At 47.4% G+C, this 18,175-nt stretch overlaps 2 protein-coding genes across 6 annotated transcripts in view; one reads left to right on the forward strand and one right to left on the reverse strand.

Moving 5' to 3' along the window:
* The window catches only part of C1QTNF1 (C1q and TNF related 1), a 13,678-nt gene extending 12,898 nt beyond the window's left edge, over positions 1-780 (reverse strand). Inside the window, exon 1 of the mRNA XM_028715172.2 lies at positions 565-780. The gene's annotated coding sequence lies outside the window, so the exon portion shown is untranslated. The remainder of the gene's footprint in view (positions 1-564) is intronic.
* CANT1 (calcium activated nucleotidase 1) overlaps positions 1-15,954 on the forward strand; it is a 21,409-nt gene extending 5,455 nt beyond the window's left edge. The window contains exons 1-4 of one of the 5 annotated variants that reach the window (XM_028715140.2): positions 6,792-6,915; positions 9,745-10,402; positions 11,549-11,752; positions 12,837-15,954. In XM_028715140.2, coding sequence (XP_028570973.2) covers positions 9,766-10,402; positions 11,549-11,752; positions 12,837-13,207 — 1,212 coding nt within the window. In that variant the 5' untranslated portion in view covers positions 6,792-6,915; positions 9,745-9,765 and the 3' untranslated portion in view covers positions 13,208-15,954. Of the gene's footprint in view, positions 1-6,791; positions 6,916-7,468; positions 8,466-8,512; positions 9,317-9,744; positions 10,403-11,548; positions 11,753-12,836 lie in introns of those variants that run through there. The other 4 variants (XM_077924101.1, XM_028715121.2, XM_028715151.2 and 1 more) reach the window with 4 other exon arrangements.
* Positions 15,955-18,175: the final 2,221 nt, after the last annotated feature.

Genomic DNA, 18,175 nt, shown 5'->3' on the forward strand with positions numbered 1-18,175 from the left:
AAGAGGCCCACAAAGTGGCCCATGACCATCCGCAGCCAAGCCTTGTAATCCTGAGTTACTCAAAAGCTGCAAGTTGGCAAGCGTGCCAGGAGGCACAGCAGCCAGTGCAAGAATCAGTCTTCCCCTTCCTTAGACCAGGGCGAGGATGCATCACACAGCTGCCCGGTGCTGCTTGTCCCAAGGCAACACTTGCCCAGGGAGGCAGAGGCTTGCCTGCAGCGCCAATGGGCCCTGCCCATTTAACATCTAGAGGTGTGCAGGATGTTGCCTAGAGCAGTGCCAAGCAGGGCTGGTGAGGGGCCAAAAACCATGTCCCATCTACTGTAATGCGAGGGACCAACACGGGGCAGATTCTGCTGCACACACTCACAGGTACATACCCAAAAAGCAACGGAGGTATCAGCAGCCTGAGGCCTTCAGAAGGAAAAGGCCCTCGTGCAAGATCCCAGGAAGCCCAGCCACTCCCCCTAGCCAAGCCTGCACAGGTAGATCTGAGCTCTTTTGCACACACATCTCTAAGTACCTGGCCCTGGAGGGCTGCCCAGCTGATGGGCACCTACCTACCTTTGGGGCAGGATGACTGGCTGCTGCCAGAGCCACTGCTTGCCTTTGCCTCTGGTCTTCTACAGCATCCCCCTCCAAGTAAACGCTTCCGCCACCCCTTGCTAGTGGGGCAGAAAGGAGGAGAGCCTGGCAGCCCTGTGTCTAGCCTTCAGATCTCAGGCTCCCGGCAGCAAGACGCTTTGTGGAAAACCGAGAGAGAGAGAAAGAGGGAAAGAAAGGGGCAGACGCTGTACGCCGCCAGCCCTCCTCCCTCAGATGGGAGCACAGCTGCCGTTAACCATATGTGTGCCCAGCACCCACAGCTGGGACAGAGAAGGCAGGTTTCCTCCGCCAGAAAGTGTCTCCAGATGTTGGGGTCCGGAGCCAAGGAAGGAAGGAGGGAGAGCAGGGGAAATTCGCAGCTGCTGCCCATGGCAATGGAGATCAGATTGGCAAGAGGAGGCAGTATGCAAGCCTGGCACTGATTCTCACCTCTGACTCCTTCAACGGCATCCCTTTCTGTTGTAGCAAACATGAGCCACGCTTGTCTCATGCAGCAAAAACAAGAAGATTTATTATGGCAGATGCATCTGTGCAGTGTATGGTGTTGTAGTTTGACTGTCAGACTAGGAGGTGGGAGACCAGGGTTCAAAGCCCCGCTAAGCCACTGGGTGAGCTGGGGACAGTCACCGTCTCTCAGCCTTAGCAACCTCACAGGGCTGCCGTGAGAAGAAAACTGGGGAGGTGAGAGCTACGTACACCATCTTGGAGGAAAAGGTGGGATATGAACATCGCAAAAAATTCTGAAGGTATGGATTACAGTCCATTTCATCACACACACACACACACACACACACCTCTCCACCCATTGTATGCGTTCCAAAACAGTGAGGTCAGAGGAAATGCAGAAAAGCACAGCAGGCAATACCTTGGGAGTCCGTTTTCTATTTCCTTTCTATTGTTGTGTGCTCCCTGCTTCCCCAAGTGGTGAGCAGTTCCACTGTGCTACCTGGGTTTGGCTTCCTTTGGAAGAGAGAGTGCTGGAGACTTGTGGCATGCATTTCTGTAGGGTTTGGTTTATTTATAAGTTGAGCATAAGCAGCGGCCAGCAAAACATGCTCTTGCCAAACAGCGGATCTGCTGCCCTCAGTATCACATCCCCAGAGAAAGGAGCTCTTCTCCCACCCTGGGGTGCTTTTGGCTGTCAATTCACAGCTCCCTCTTTCTGTTTCAGAAAACCTTGCTTCTTCTGGGTGTCACAATACAGATATCAAGCAGTTAATTTGTGGAGGATATCCATAGAATGGTGAGCAGGTGCAGTCTAGTGGTTAAGTTAAAAACTCTCTACAATATGATTTAGGAAGGCCGAACCTTAGCTCTTACCTGCCACTTTGTCAGTCTCTTGCCTCTTCTCTTGAGATACCTGAAAAAGAAAACCAGATGAAGTGTGTTTTGCTCCTTGCTTATGTTTTTACCCTGTATCAGGGGGTCCTTTTTCCACTGGAGTCAGCGTTATCTACTGTACAGAAACAATTCATTTATGAATCTGCCACTGTTCAGTAGCTAGGAGGCACAAAAAAGAAGTACAGTGGTACCTCGGGTTACATACGCTTCAGGTTACATACGCTTCAGGTTACAGGCTACGCTAACCCAGAAATATTACCTCAGGTTAAGAACTTTGCTTCTGGATGAGAACAGAAATCGTGCAGCGGTGGCACAGCAGCAGTGGGAGGCCCCGTTAGCTAAAGTGGTGCTTCAGGTTAAGAACAGTTTCAGGTTAAAAACAGACCTCCAGAATGAATTAAGTTCTTAACCCGAGGTACCACTGTACTTTAATGGTAGTTTCTCTTTAAGGGTGTGACAAAGCGTCACCTGCCCGAAGATGAAGGTGAAGAAGAGGAGGTTCTGGAGAAAAAGAAGGCAGTGGTTCATATGGTTTGGACAGTATGTTTTGAGTATAGCATTTTACCTTTATACAATGTGTGCATATGGTGACATTTCCTGTCATTTAAGTGCTTAATAAACACATATGCTTAATGTCTCTTATTCTACCACCACGCCACCCCCTGGTCTACCTGATCCTTTGCACAGGGGGTGTCAGAGACCTTCTAGATGCTCTACTATTGAATATATACTATTATTTCCCCACCCCCCCCACCCCACAGCCTCTACTTCTATGCTACACTAAGATTTGTAGGGGAGAAAATTTGAGCAATTTCCCTATTATTTGGGCAAGCACAATCTAAGACCCTGGCTGCTTTTGCTCACTGTGGTACCAGCCCAGCATGCACAGCTCTGCCCAAATAGGAATCTTCCAGTGCTGTTGCTACCCACCCATACAAAAAGCACACCTCCTTGCCTAACGAACGTCCAGTCCTCTCACATATGTAGGTCATGGCTGTTAGGAAAAGCCAGGCATAATGAGCGGCTGAGAAAAAGCAGAACTGTGTATGAATCACTGAGCAGAACCAATCTATATACCAGCATGAAACTGTTCCACTAGTAATTCCCTGAAGGAAATCATTGCATAAGGGGGCGGCTGCTTTTCCCACAGTAAAATCTGCAAAGCTAAGGCACATACAAAATCCGTGATCTCCAAGTATAGCCAGGCTCTAGCCACAAATCTAGAGGCACAACCCCCAGTCCAAATTGAGGAATGTATAACTTGTGTGGTTTATGAACTAAGAGAGCCACTTGTCATCCCATTATGTGTGTTTCTTCCCATCTTGCACCCTGATACAATTTTATACTACAGTGGTACCTCAGGTTACATACGCTTCAGGTTACATACGCTTCAGGTTACAGACTCCGCTAACCCACAATAGTACCTCGGGTTAAGAACTTTGCTTCAGGATGAGAACAGAAATCGTGCTCCGGCGGCGCAGCAGCAGCAGGAGGCCCCATTAGCTAAAGTGATGCTTCAGGTTAAGAACAGTTTCAGGTTAAGAACTGACCTCCGGAATGAATTAAGTACAGTACTTAACCCGAGGTACCACTGTATGTGATAACAGTTTTCTGTCTGGATCAGTTATTTTTCTGCCTCTTGTTATGCTGAGGAACCCAGTGGAAACGGATTAGCAGGAGATTCAGAGCAGATAAAATATACTCCTTAATCTTCACACACAACCTGAGTCATTTATGGAATTTGCACCCACAAGATGTTGTGGTCGGCTACTAGGTCAGATGTCTTTAAAGGGGGATTAGAACTAGGAAAAAAAATTGTAAGATCAGAGGCAGTGTGCACTGTGAAACCAGCTGCTGCTTGTGGGTTTCCCAGAGCAAGACATTTCTGATTCAGCAGGACTTCATTTATTTATTGCATTATTATTTATTGCACCATCCCCCCCCCCCGGAGCTCAAGGTGGGTCCCCTCCTCACTTAATCCCCACAACAACCCTGTGAGACAGGTTAGGCTGAGAGACAGTAACAGGCCCAAGGTCACCAGTAAGCTTCATGGCCAAGTAGGGATTTGAACCTTGGCCTCCCAAGTCCTGGTTCCAACCACTACACCACAATGGCGCTTATGTTCTTATTATACGTAAGTTTGAAGCGATTCAGGTAAGCTAAGGGAATAGGGATTGACTGCTAGTACAGGCAGTGACCGTTTTATGCACATCTGATACGTGTGTGACTCTGCATATGCGCATTGCACCGAACCTAGAAGTGACCTGAAAGCATCACAAAAATGGGCAGAACGGAATGTTTGCGGGCTTTTTCAATAGTGTTTCAAATATGCGTGTTTTCACTTAAACACACTGCCTTGGAATGTAACTTGTACATAAATTGGGAGTTGCCTATACTAAATGCTGCTTTGTTCCCTCCATTGCAAACCGAAGTAGGACACAGGGTTGCTTTTTGGGAGTTATTTTTGTCACAAGTGGAACTCTTTCTCTACTCCCCCAAACAACTTACTGCACTATAAGGCATATATATGTGCAACTGAGATTGTTTTATATCAAATATATAATTTTAATGAGAGCTAGCAAACAGCCTGAAAGATTTTACACTGGTGAAGTTCATTCATAAACTAAAAAGGGCCCTTATTTGTTTTCATTCTAATCTCTCTCTCTTTTAATCTTACGCAGGAAAACTTCAGTTATCTGACTGTACTTCAATGTTTTCCTCTATCCCTTCAAACACCCACTACTAACCCCATTATTTCTTTTGCTGATTCCTTTTTCTCCTCTTGCCTTGAATATCCTGGCCACCCAAATGAAGAAAAGCCCCTTTCTAGTAGCTACGCTCTCAGTATGTGAGGTCGTGGGTGGCTCTGTTGATGGGTAGATTTGTTATCTCTAGTCACTTAGAACATGGGATCTTTGTCCTTTTATTCTGAGCCACTGCAGATTTCACAATCATGGAGACCTACTGCTCTAGGGCTAGGACTTCTAGGCAAGTGTTCCAATTCAAGAATTTATTAAAAACAAAGGGTACAGAAAAGGGAACTGTTTTTTTACATTCAGAAAAAGAAGGAAGGGGGGATACTTTTGCCACAGAACAGTTAAGTGGCGCCCAGGTATTGTCAAAGGGCAACACTTTCTAGGAAAAGGTTGCGGCATCAGCATAATTGCACATCTTGTGGTTGGTTGCAGCTCACTCCTAGCCAGGGCAACTTAGGAAAGGGACTGAACATATAACTGTCAATATGTCATAATGCCACTATACAAATGTATGGTGTGACCATGCTCAGAAGACTGTTTACAGTTCTGGTTGCCTCATCCCAAAAAAAGATATTTTAGGTTGGAGAAGTGGTTCAGAAAAGGGGAACCCAAATGATTGTGGAGTTAGAGCAACTCCCCTGTGAAGAAAAGTTACAACAGTTGGGCCTTTTATTGCAGAACAAAGATAAGCAAGGGAAAACAATAGGTGTATGTAAAATTACGCATGGTGTGGAGTAAGTGGAGATATATATTCTCAAGGAATTATGTTTATTGTAGTCAAATGAGATCCTCATCACTGTTGTATATGAAAAGCACAAAACTGTTTAAAAAAATAAAATACTGCTTTTATTTATTTTCATGGTACAGAAGAAAAAATTTGAGAAAACAAATGTTACAACAGTAAACAGCAAGTAACTTGTCCTGATAAAATTACAGGCTTTTATCGTGCCATGTGTTAAAAGTTTCATTTGATTACTCTTAAGAGATCATGCCACATTTTCCCATGAGGACTACAAGACTCTTAATCTCTGGGTCGTGGGTTCAAGCCCCATGTTGGGCAAAAAGATTCCAGTCTTACAGGGAGTTGGACTGGATGAGCCCTTGTGGTCCCTTCAAACTCTAAAATTCTATCTATACTTGTACCCTCTTACAAGCACTTTTCTACTCAATGTGGTTCAAATAATGACAGGTTTTGAACGCCTGAATGTGGTGCCTTTAATATGTGTAGAAGAGGGAATATCAGCAAGTGCAGCTTTTCTCATCAGTACTACAGTACGGCACAGCATACTGCGCCTGTCCCCCTTTCCCATAATTATGGAAAGAGTAGGAGTCTCACCAGATCACATCTGCTCACCTTGATTCTACTTGTGCATGTGAATGGAAAGGCTGAACCACATGGCGATGGTTGGTGGTGCGAGTTAAGTAATACAAGCCCAACTGTGAATACTAGGACCTTTGGAATTGTGCCTAGGGGGAAAGAAAAATCCTGGCTTGCTCCCCTCCCTTTCTAACAACACTCTGCAGAAGTCAGAGCACAGAGGGAAGCTTCATCAGCTCCGGTGGGTTCAAAGCTAGGAATCTTTATCAGTGGCCAACAGGATTAAGGGTGGCCATCTTCCTTGGCCAGCACAAAAAAACCCAAAAAAACTCAGGAGGGAAGTGGGTGCCCAAAAGGACACAGCCAACGCTTAGTGTCAAGGAAAGTTTATGGGAAATATGTGTTTGTGTACGCGTTGTTTCCATAGCCCATCACTCCGAGCATATTTGTGTGGCCATTTCCCCATGGCTTTGAGGACGCTGAACCCAATTAACTATCTGTAGGAGCTGATTTGCGGCGCTGCCGTTGCCAAAGGTCACTTTTCCCGCTCAGGGGGAAAAAAAAGACAATTCCCAGCCGCAAACCGGTGCCTCCTCGCCCCGAAACGCTCCCTTGCAGCCTTGGGAAGATGGCAGCCTAAACCAACCCCGGCCTCGAATATCCCGCGCAGTGGTTGCTGGGAGATGTAGTCTCTGCCGCGTCGGCGTTGGGCCCGTACCAGAAGGCGCCTTTCCTCCTTCCCCCTCCCACTCGGTCGCAAGGGATGTCGGAACCAATAGTAGTTTCCCGAGCGCGATGCACGCTGGGACCTGTAGTTGGGGAAGGAGGGAGGGAGTGCTGCGAGAAGGCCTTCCCTCCCTCCGGTCGTTCCCGGCGCGGGGAGGAGCCTGATCGGTGAGTGCTTGGGCGGGGGCGGAGGCTGGGGGGGATATCTTTTGCCGGACACCTGGGTTCCTGCGGGAGGGGGGCGATGTAGGGGGGGTGGTCGAGTAAGAAGCGGGGTGCTGGCATTGACCGGCGCGTTCCTCTTTTTGCTTGCTGCCCCAGTGGCCCACCTCCCGCTTAGCTTGGTCTAGGCGGGGCATTGCCAGGCGACGGAGCGACCGCGGTTGCATCCTGGGCGCCTTGTGAGTTGCCCCGGGCGGGCTGCGGCGAATCCCTCCAGGGTGCCAGATCCCTAGGGATGCAACTGCGTTGCCGGCAGATCCCTTTGCTTCATGGGCGGCAGCGACCTCTTTTCTCTTTCTCTGCAGGCCCAAAGGCGATGCAGGGATGCAGCTCAAGGGACCTCCTAGTTCGCCCTTAGATTGCGCCCCCCGCCCTTCAGACGGGAGAAGAAGGTGGGGTAGGTGAGGGGCTAAGTTGCACAAACTGCGATCTCTTTTAAATGTACGTTAGTGCATCTGAATGTGCCACACACTCGCACCTCCTCAAAGTGGCTAGAATACGCCCCCCCCCCCACGTACTCCACCCCGTCCTTGCAGATCCATTGGCAGTACAGTATAGCTTTCCTGGATCTTTGCGGTGTTGTGACATTCTCCTGGGTATTGTGTAAAAACTGTGAAACGATGGAGCAGTTGCTACCCCTGTAGAAAGACTTTGCAGAAGGGTTGCGGCGGCTGCTTCTGTGCAACGTCTTGCCCCAGGGATCCAGTCCCCAAGGACTTTTATTGCTGCTCCTGTCAAACTCCATTTGTACCGTTTCACCTGCCCAGTTCAACCTGGTTGGGTTTACTGTGGTGGGTGCTGCTTAGGAAGCCCTTTGGTCCAGCACCTCAACTGCTCAAACTGAGCTCATCAGTGTAGAAATGTTTTCTGCTGTTTGCAAGCAGATGGGTCCGTTAACTAAGGCTGACAGATGTGGGTGCAGAGACTGTGGAACTAACTCTTGGTAGAAATTTTGGCATCATTTCCCTACCACTGGGTTGTACTAGCCATGCTGGGCTATGAATGTGAGGTCATCCACCTATGTGCCGGACATTTTGCAACAAATAGCTCTGCCCCCCTCTTTTTTTGAGCTATGAAGCTGTTGTACCTAGTGCATATTTTACTACCCTTGTACGCCGTAGACCCTTTCATATTGGGAGTAGTGCTGGGAAGCAATCACTATAACGCTTAGGGGGGAATGAGTTTGTAGAATCCAAGACATGCTATACGAGCAGAACAGGAAGGAAAGTCTGTTAGGTCTTTAAACAGAACTGGTTGGGCAAGTCAGCAATCGATGACCTGGTGACATTTCCTGGTAACGTTTCCTGGATCCTATTTGGGGAGGAGCTGAGCTCTGCCACCTGTCGCAAGCTATAGGTGCGGCTGGTCCCCAGAACTCCCAGCAAGATATGAATTGGGAACAGTCAGAAAGGTCTGGAAACCACAAGGGCCCTGGCATAATTGCTACTCAAAATGATGTAAAGATCCAAACTTCTGGGGTGGGAGAATCGTTGTCGGTAGGTGAAAGAGCCAACGGTTAGAAACCTGATGATTGAAGGGCTTGATCACAGCCTTGGAGTCTCCTCGTCAAAAGGGAGAGGGGAATTGGAGTATGGGCAGGGCTGGTTTGTCCCATGACTCAGTGGCTTGTCTTCCTAGATTCAGAAGGCCCAGTGACCTCCCTTCCTTCTCCTATCTGTCCCTAACTCCCTGCCTGCTTCACTGTGCTTTCTTGTTTGGATTACGAACTTTACATAGTTTAATTGGGTAATTAGCAAAGCTTTAGTTGACCTATTGGTGCAGGCCAATTTTAATTGCTGAGGACAATTTCTGCGACTTAGGAATGCACTTGTTTGTTTACTTTCAAGGATTTTTTTGTTTCTGGTTCCTCATCTTCTACCACCTTCTAACAAGGAGCCGGAGTTCTTTTGTGTATTAAGAGCAAGCATGGCTTGAGTGTCGGGGCTTCGACTGGGGAGATCTGGGTTCAAATCCCTGTTGAGCTGCAGAGCTTATTGGCTGACCTTGGGCCAGTCACTTTGTCTCATGGTTGTTTTGACAATGAAAGGGCAAGGGGAACACACAGTCTATCTTGAGCTCCTTGAAGGAAAGGCAAAATAAAACTGAGAATGAGTGCCTGAGCTTGCTTTAGTCCCTCCTCATTTTGTGTCCCATTTCCTATTACGATGTGTCTCTTAGATGGTTATTCTGAGGGTGGGGGCTGTCTTCTCATTGATATTCATAAGCTGCTCTGCGATCCGATTTTTGGCAGAAGAACAGGGCAAAAATCCCCATAATAATAGATTGCAAGCTATTTTACACTTCCTCCAGTAACTCAAAAAGGCACCTTTATTGGAGTTTGGATAATGTGAGTAAATAAGTAATTAATCATTTTAAAGTGTTATGTTTAATAAACTGGGGAAAAAGGTTAATCAGTTGACAGCCCAACTTTTAGTGTGCCCATGTCTCTGGTGTAATTCTGCTCCAGCAGGAATCCTCTTAGTGCACAGTTTGGAAGTGCCACTGCTGGTGCTGCTTCCATGCCTGTTCCGTTGCAGAATTCCTGGCCCAGTTGCCTGGCTCCCCCCCCCCCCCCCCCGATGTTGCTGCTGCACCTTCTGCCCTTTCTTGATTCCTTTTGCTTTTCCTTCTTGCATGGATAGGAATCAGTATGCTTGGTGCTGCTGCCTCACTGCCTCCCCCTCCTCCACCCCCCCACAAGGTAGGGCAGATTGCATGTCCACCCCTGCTGCATCCCCTTTTGCACCCCCTGCTGACCCTCTTCTTCCCTTCCAGGTTCCCGGGAACCTCAGGCTCATGCCCGTCCCATCCCGCCCACGCCTGCAATGGGATGATTCTCTAAATCCCTTGCGGATTAGTGTGGGCGGACTCCCAGTGCTGGCGTCCATGACCAAAGCGGCTGACCCCCGCTTCCGCCTGCGTTGGAAGGCCATTGTGGCAACCTCCCTGGCCCTGATCCTTGTCCTGCTGCTCCTCTGCTTCCAGCGTTCACCTTCGGCAAGCAGGCCGGTGCCTCTCCCCGCTCACAACTGGCGTCTCGGGGCACTGCCCAGTGGGCGCTACAATGACACCTACCCCTTGTCGCCACCCCAGCGGATCCCGGAGGGCGTGCGCTACCGCATTGGACTCATTGCCGACCTCGACACGAACTCCAAGGGCCCCGGCGAGCATACCTGGTTCAGCTACTTGAAGAAAGGTTACCTGACCCTGTCGGCCAGTGGGGACCATGTCTCTGTCGAGTGGGACACCCAGGACCATACACTGGAGTCTCACCTGGCTGAGAAGGGGCGTGGCATGGAGCTCTCCGAATTGGTAGTCTTCAATGGCAAGCTGTATGCTGTGGATGATCGCACTGGTGTGGTCTACCAGATCGATGGCACCAAGGTGGTACCTTGGGTGATCTTGTCTGATGGGGATGGCACAGTTGGCAAGGGTGAGCTCAGGTTTTGTGTTGGATCCCCCAACCTCACTGTCATCCCCCAGTTTCTCGATGCCCGAAATACAGTGGTACCTCGGGTTAAGTACTTAATTCGTTCCAGAGGTCCCTTCTTAACCTGAAATGGTTCTTAACCTGAAGCACCACTTTAGCTAATGGGGCCTCCTGCCGCCACCGCGCCACCAGAGCACAATTTCTGTTCTCATCCTGAAGCAAAGTTCTTAACCTGAGGTACTATTTCTGGGTTACTGGAGTCTGTAAACTGAAGCGTATGTAACCTGAAGCATATGTAACCCGAGGTACCACTGTATAACTGAGGCCACAGTAGAAGTCAGAATTCCCATGCCTTCGGTCACAAATATGGCCGGCTCATGGTTATATCATAAGGAGAAGCTGCTGGATGAGACCAGTGGACTATAAAGTCCAGCATCCTGTTCTCCCAGTGGCCAACAGTTCCTCACAATGTCCTGCTTTCCAGGCTCGGCTGCATGCATTCTTTTTATTACCGTTGGGCTGTGGGACCCATTACTAATTAAGAGGCAAAAGTTGCTGTTCATTTATTAGCTCATTTGGTTAGATCATGGTGCTGATAATGCCAAGGTTGAAAGTTCGATCCCTGTATGGGACAGATGCATAGTCCCACATTGCAGGGGGTTGGGCTAGATCAGGGGTCAGCAACCTGTAGGTCATGGGCCACAAGCGGCCCACGGGGGTCATTTAAACGGCCCCCGAGCCACCCCTGAACCGAGCCGCCTGCTTGGCGAGTCCCTGTGTGCTGTACTAAACCGGCGGAGTGGGGACTTGCTTCTGCGGCGCCAGAAATCGCATCTGTGCATGTGCAGAAGCGATCCGGCCCACAGAGCGATCTCTGCAGGAGTGAACCGGCCCAGGCGAGGTAAACCTTGCTGACCCCTGGGCTAGATGATCTTCAGGGTCCCTTCCAACTCTTAACCATATTTTGAATGGAGCTCTGAGAAGTGAATTTGCCTCCCTACAATAGGCACACACCTCTCTGCTCCTTACAAGGGAGCTGTGGGAGCTTGGGTCCAGGTAGCTGGGGTGTGTATGTTTGACTGGAACCATCAGCTCCCCGGGCAGTTAACACCATGTCTTACGCCTTGAACTCTTTTCTGTTTTCCGCAGGGTTTAAGGCTGAGTGGCTAGCAGTGAAGGACGAGCATCTGTACGTAGGAGGCCTGGGCAAGGAGTGGACGACCACCACTGGGGAGGTGCTGAACGAGAACCCCGAGTGGGTGAAAGTCATTGGCTACAAAGGTGACGTGGCTCACGAGAACTGGGTGGCCAATTACAACGCACTGAGGACTGCGGCGGGGATCAAGCCCCCAGGTGAGCAGTGCGCAGGTTCTTGGATTGGAAGAACTGGTTCAAAAGAAACATGCTGGCACCTGCGTCATTCTGCTTCTGGATTTTCTGAGCACTCTAGGTTTTGGTTTGTTTTTCATATAGATGGGATTGGTGAATGACAGAGGGGAAGTCAGAGCGGGTATGGAATTTGGGGAGGCAGGATATGGGTCTGCCTAGAGAGGAAGAGAAAAGCAATAAGGGCTTCATTTTCACGTTCATGAACACTGTGATCATGCACCTATAGCAGGTTGCTGCCTGATGTGGCTATTCGCTCATCTCCTGTGAATAGATCCAGAAGCATATCTCTTTATGTGGAGACGGATTGTTGGTCCAGCTGGCCCTACTCACTGTCAATGTTGGTAGTACAACATACAGAGTCTGGGGCAGAGATCTTTCCCAGGTCTCCCTTGCCAGGGGTGGCTTAACTGGAGATGACGGAAATTGCATCTGTGAACGCATGTGCTCTGTACCACCGGTTCATATGCCCACTTCAAACTCAATTCTTCATTCCCTCCATCTTCCAGTGTGTTTGGGGTACTCACATCACTGATGATAGGGATGCACTCATGCAGTATTGCTGCCACAAGCATTATGGGCTAGCTTGTAGTGAAAAGTTTTTTTTATTATGTGTTCTCTGTTTTTAGCTTGCGTTTTTATGTTATGAACCGCCCTGAAATCTACAGATGAAGGGTAGTATACAAATGTTAATAATAAGAATAAGAATAATGCCCATTCTCTTCCCCTTTGCCTGCTGTGGCCTCAGAGCCAGTGTGGTGTAGTGGTTAAGAGCAGTAGACTCGTAATCTGGTGAACCAGGTTCGTGTCTCTGCTCCTCCACATGCAGCTGCTGGGTGACCTTGGGCCAGTCACACTTCTCTGAAGTCTCTCAGCCCCACTCACCTCACACAGTGTTTGTTTTGGGGAGGAAGGGAAAGGAGAATGTTAGCCGCTTTGAGACTCCTTTGGGTAGTGATAAAGCGGGATATCAAATCCAAACTCTTCTTCATTGTATTTGCCCCTGGCCCGACTCCCTGCTTGACATTCACTTTTGCTCCACCCCTCCCAGGTTACCTGATCCACGAGTCTGCCTCTTGGAGCGAGACACTCCAGCGCTGGTTCTTTTTGCCGCGCCGCGCCAGCCACGGGCGCTACAACGAGCAGGAGGACGAGCACTGCGGCACCAACCTGCTGCTTAGTTCCGCACCGGACTTTGCCGACATCACTGTGAGCCGTGTTGGCGACGTCATCCCCACCCACGGCTTCTCCTCCTTCAAGTTTGTCCCCGACACGGATGACCAGATCATTGTGGCACTGAAATCTGAGGAGGACGCTGGGCAGGTGGCAACGTACATCACCGCCTTCATGCTGGATGGGCGTTGCCTTCTGCCTGAAACTCGTATCGGTTCCGTCAAATATGAAGGCATTGAGTTCATCTAATGGATTGAATGGGTGCTTTGGAGACAAGGCGGATGAGCTGGGTGTGGGGATGGGGCAGGAGGATGTGCCCCGGGATTTCCCCTCTTAATTCTGGCTCGGCTGCAAAGCATGGTGGGACTCTTTCATGGCATAGCTTTCACTTCTATAAAAGCGACTTGGTTTATTGCAAGTGTGGGCCTGTTTCTGTGCGGGGTGGGCAGCACCTTTGCAGTTTTTCGTTTCTTGGCTTCATTGCACCCTGCAAGAAACTCCCTTGGTTTCAGTCCAGCTCCTTCCTGCTTTACTCAACTAGCCTGGTGATCTGGCAGGACGTACGTGAGCAATTGGCTTGATCCTATCCCTTCACTTTATTCTATTTTCTACAATTCACATGTGCCTTTGTTAGGAAAGAGAAACCTTAGCACTTGGCTGTCCAGCAGGATTATTATTCAGTCACCCGAAGGGTCTTCCTTGACCCATCCCACTCCACCCCACAGTAGCCTTGGACCTTGGCTAGATGGGTACTTCTTAATGATGAGGCATTGCTGATGAGACCTGGACCTCTGGTCTGGAGTATGTCAGATAACAGTAGAGGGAGTGAGAGAGCTGGGGAAACTGTTTGGAGCAAAAGGGTGCTCTGCAGTCAGCTCCCTTGTGGCTGCAGCAAAGGGATCGCTTCCGTTAGCTGCTCTGTGTAGTTCCTTATCTTGAGATACCCCAGACTCCATGTAGGTGTGAACCAAAAAGGCTAGATTATAAGCCATACTCAGACTGCTGACCCATCTAGCCCCAGGTGTTTTCTTTTCAGCAATTTGTTGTATCCAAGTCATTCCCAGAGTAGCCCCACTGGAATAAATGGACTCAGATTTGTCCATTGCACACAGTAATCCTGCACTGCTAAGGCCATTATTAGAAAGTTCTCATTTGAATCTTCCTCCCCCCCCCCCTTTTTTTTTTTTTTTTTTTTTTTTGGTTTAAGATGAGTGGGGTTCAAGGTCAGGAAGCCAGCATCCTACTGGAGTACTACTACTGGAATAAAGTGTCCTAGTTTATTCTTGCTGCATTTGGCATTCCTTGTTCTCCACGTGTGATAAAACAGAGCATGTGGTCCTGAGCATTAACATCAGCCCTAGTAACGTGTTATGTATCTCAATAAATTATCAAGAGCTTTTCTAGTCCAAGAGCTTGTGATGGTTTTGCCTACCTGAAAGCACCTTATGGATTGTAGCAATGTTCTGATGATTTTCCTGTAGACCACAACGCTATAAGGCAGTAAACTACACATATTAGGTGCCTATTTTCTAACAGATAGGTTTTTGAACGTGTATGCAAGAAACGCCAAGTCTTATGAATGAACTTAGAGGCTTCAGGTACCCCAAATAAACCCCAAGTGACCTTTGGTTTATGTCATAATGTATATAGTTGGAGACTTTGCCATTTTGTGTGTGTATTTCTGTGCGTGGCTTTATCCATTGTAGAGCTAAATCAGGGTCCCATCAGCTCATGGATTACCACTAGCGCAGCAAGGCTCCTCCCTCCTGTGCCCCCTCAGTCAGTTCTAGGGGTTCCCCCAACCCTTCAGAACAGATTTGGGGAGGATGGAAGGTGCAAGTGAGGAAGGACCTGACAGGATGAATGAATAAAATATCACCCATAACATAGCAAGGCTATCTTACGCCACCAGATCAGCCATGGAGATATTTCCCAATCCTACTTAGAAGTGCCAGGGATTGATCCTGGGATATTCTGTGCATAGTTAAACTATGGAACTCACTCCCACAGGAGGCAGTGACCACCGCCACCAACAGAGAAGAGGACTGGACAAATTCATGGAGGAGAGGGCTGTCGAAGGCTACTAACCACAATGGCGAGGCTCTGCTACCACACATGGAGGCAGCAATGCTTCTGAATGCCAGTTGCTGGAAACTGAAGGCGGGAAGTGTTCTCTTTTGTTAGAATCCTACTTGTGGGTTTCCTACAGGCATCTGGTTGGGCCTCTATGGGGAGCAGGATGCTGGAGTAGATGGGCCATTGGCCTGATCCAGCAGGCTTTTCTTGTGTGCAAATCATGCTCTACTCCAAAGATACAGCCTCACTTCCCCTGTGTAAAAATGTATTCGGGCACATGGAATATAACATCCTAGTGGGGCTTTTCCAAGTTGGATGTTTCCAAAATAACCCCACCACAATACTTTTGGTTTATATCATAAACTAGTATGATAGTATGACAAAGGATGAGTTTATGAAAGGCTAATCACTAGATGGCAGCACTTGCGTGTAGCAAAACCAAGTCTTGAGATCATTCAATCTTATCTGAAAGGACCAGTCTTTGGTGGGGGGTAGAGGTGGTTCAATAGTGTTACGTGCCACATCAGATCAGTGCGTTAGCATTTACTTTTAAGGATATATAACATTCAGAAGACAATGAAAAAGTGCAAGGCATGCTAAATAAAAATAAGAGAGTTTAGCACACAAAATCAAGATTTGATAGCATTTTTATAAACAGAACATTGTCAGAAAACTTAAATAGAACATGTCTAGCTGTTTTTTGGGGTTTTTTTTGCAATTGAGCAGTGTCAGTTACATTTGCAAAACAATCTGTGGACCTCTGTTGCTGAAGCATCAGGCTGAGACCTTGCTTTGACTAAGGAACTGAGAACCCATGGACCCAAGATCACAATATTGTACTGTACTTCATTAATCCAGAATAATCACTCCTAATGTGCAACAGAATTGCATTTGTGCATTAAAAAATGGCATCTCTTAAACTGCATTTTATTTTGACTGTACTAATGGGGACATGCTACATTACGATATATGTTGGGCTCCAACCAGCCTCAAACAAGAACATTAGGGTGCTATTCTGTGTGTGTGTGTGTGTGTGTGTGTGTGTGTGTGTGTGTAGGGGGGAGATTTCAGGGGGAGGGGAGAGAACAAAAAGACTATTCGCCCTCACCGTTTCCTATTGAAATCTTTCCCTACTTTGTTATACATTGCTTGAGTTCAAGACTGTTTGCGCTTTCTAAACTTGAGCTCTTTCTTGTTATATTGTGAGTTTTGGGGTGTGGTGGGGTTCTCCACAGATACAAAAAGAAAGAGAAAAAGACATTTATTTCCCCTTCTCTTCAAAATTTCCCACAAAAGGTGAGAGAGAGAGGGTTTTTTAACCTCATGGCAAGGATCTACCTGACCACAATACTATTTCAGAAAATTTTAATAAATCTTTAGAACTTCCAGATTCTCAGCTTTCATTTTAAAAAGGAAGTTTCTAGCATTTGCAGAACCTGAGTTATGAGGCAAAATGTGCAGGCGCCAGTCTTCTGGTTTTTTTGTGTGAGAAACTAGCTTGCCCCCCCCCCCCCCTTTCCAGTATTTTATTTTGCCTAGCAACCTGAAAAAAATCCTGAGGAAACCCATGCTTCTGAACTTCTTCCTTGAGACAATCTGGGCATTCGTCACCTTTTCTGCAATTGTTGTTGAACATTCAGGAAAAGTCAGTTCTTTGGGTTTTATAAATGCTGATCTGACTACTGAAGTATGTCAGGAAGCTCATGGGGTAATTGGCTTTGTCGCCAGTGTGAAATTCTGTCAAATGACATAATTAACAATAACTTGATTCTAGAATACACTATTTTTCTGGAATACAAATAGGTTAACCTTGTTGAAATACCCTTAGGATCTTGTGTTGTTTGGGTTGTGGTTGATGTTATAAACTGCACTGTTAAGATATATAACTTTGTTGGGCAAACAAGTTTTTATCCCTCAAACTGAAGACAACATTTCCGTAAGATTCACAAGCCAAAATGATGTAATGTCTCCACAGTTTCCTTTCTTGCCCCCTTCAGATTTTCACATGAATTGGAAGTTTGAAGTAGACTGGCAAAGGACGCTCTTTGTCAGCCTGGTGCTCCTGTCTTTCTAGCTGACTTACAATTTTAAAGAAGAATAAGAATAGATAAGAACATTTCTTATGTCCTGCGGCGTTATGCCCTAGGACCATCGAGTCCAGCATCCTGTTTTCACAGTGGCCAACCAGATGCCTATGGGAAGCTCACAAGCAGGACATGAGTTCAACAGCCCTCACCCTACTTGGGATTCCCAGCAATGGGCATTCAGAAGCATGCTGCCTTTGACACTGGAAGAAGTATATAGCTACCATGGCTAGTGGTCTTTGATAGCCTTATCTTCCATAAATTTGTCTTATCAATAGCCTTATCTTCATCAGAGTTTTGCCATCACCTGCGAAAATTGTGAAAGAATCCTTTCATGGAGCATTAAGAGATGTACCATCTAAGGTCTTCACTGTACTCCTTTGCAGTTGTGTGACCTGCGTTCCTCACAGAGGAATACCCCACCCTTGCAATTCTCCTATATCCTCCTATATGATACAGAAAAGCTTTTAACGGCAAAGCAACCAACCAAAGGGCTACATATTTATCTGGCTACCATATTAGAAACTGTATCTTTAATCAAGGGCGCAGACCTGAAACTATCTGAAAAAATTAATACCTACAAAGTGACCTCTCTCATCACAACTTTACCATCTAAACCCTTAATACTTGAAACATGGATGTATGCCCACACCTGCAAAAGAAGCTGTCCCTAAGAAAAAGAATCTTTATTTGCAGTATCCTCCTGGTGCAGCATGTTTAAATAATCTGCTTCTGTGTTACGATTTGAACGCCAGTAACTAATGGAAACGAATCTGGTATCTCGGGTCTTGAAGACCTCAGCAAAACCTCTAATATGTTTGTATTTTTTGCAAACCTTTGGGGAATGCAAAAGAGGAAATTCTCCAGAAACATTTTATGTATTTGTCAGCAATGCATTATAGAAATGTAGTTGAAGGATAGGAAACAGAAACTTTCTGTTCCTCCTCTACTCCTTCTTAAAGGGCAGTTTCAGAACTCTTTTGCATCCTTGCCCTCACTCCTCTTTCTCAGAAGATCTTCAAGGCCAACGATGCATTTCCAAATTGCCAGCATCTTC

The sequence above is a fragment of the Podarcis muralis genome, chromosome 2, assembly GCF_964188315.1.
Source record: "Podarcis muralis chromosome 2, rPodMur119.hap1.1, whole genome shotgun sequence".
Taxonomy (NCBI): domain Eukaryota; kingdom Metazoa; phylum Chordata; class Lepidosauria; order Squamata; family Lacertidae; genus Podarcis; species Podarcis muralis.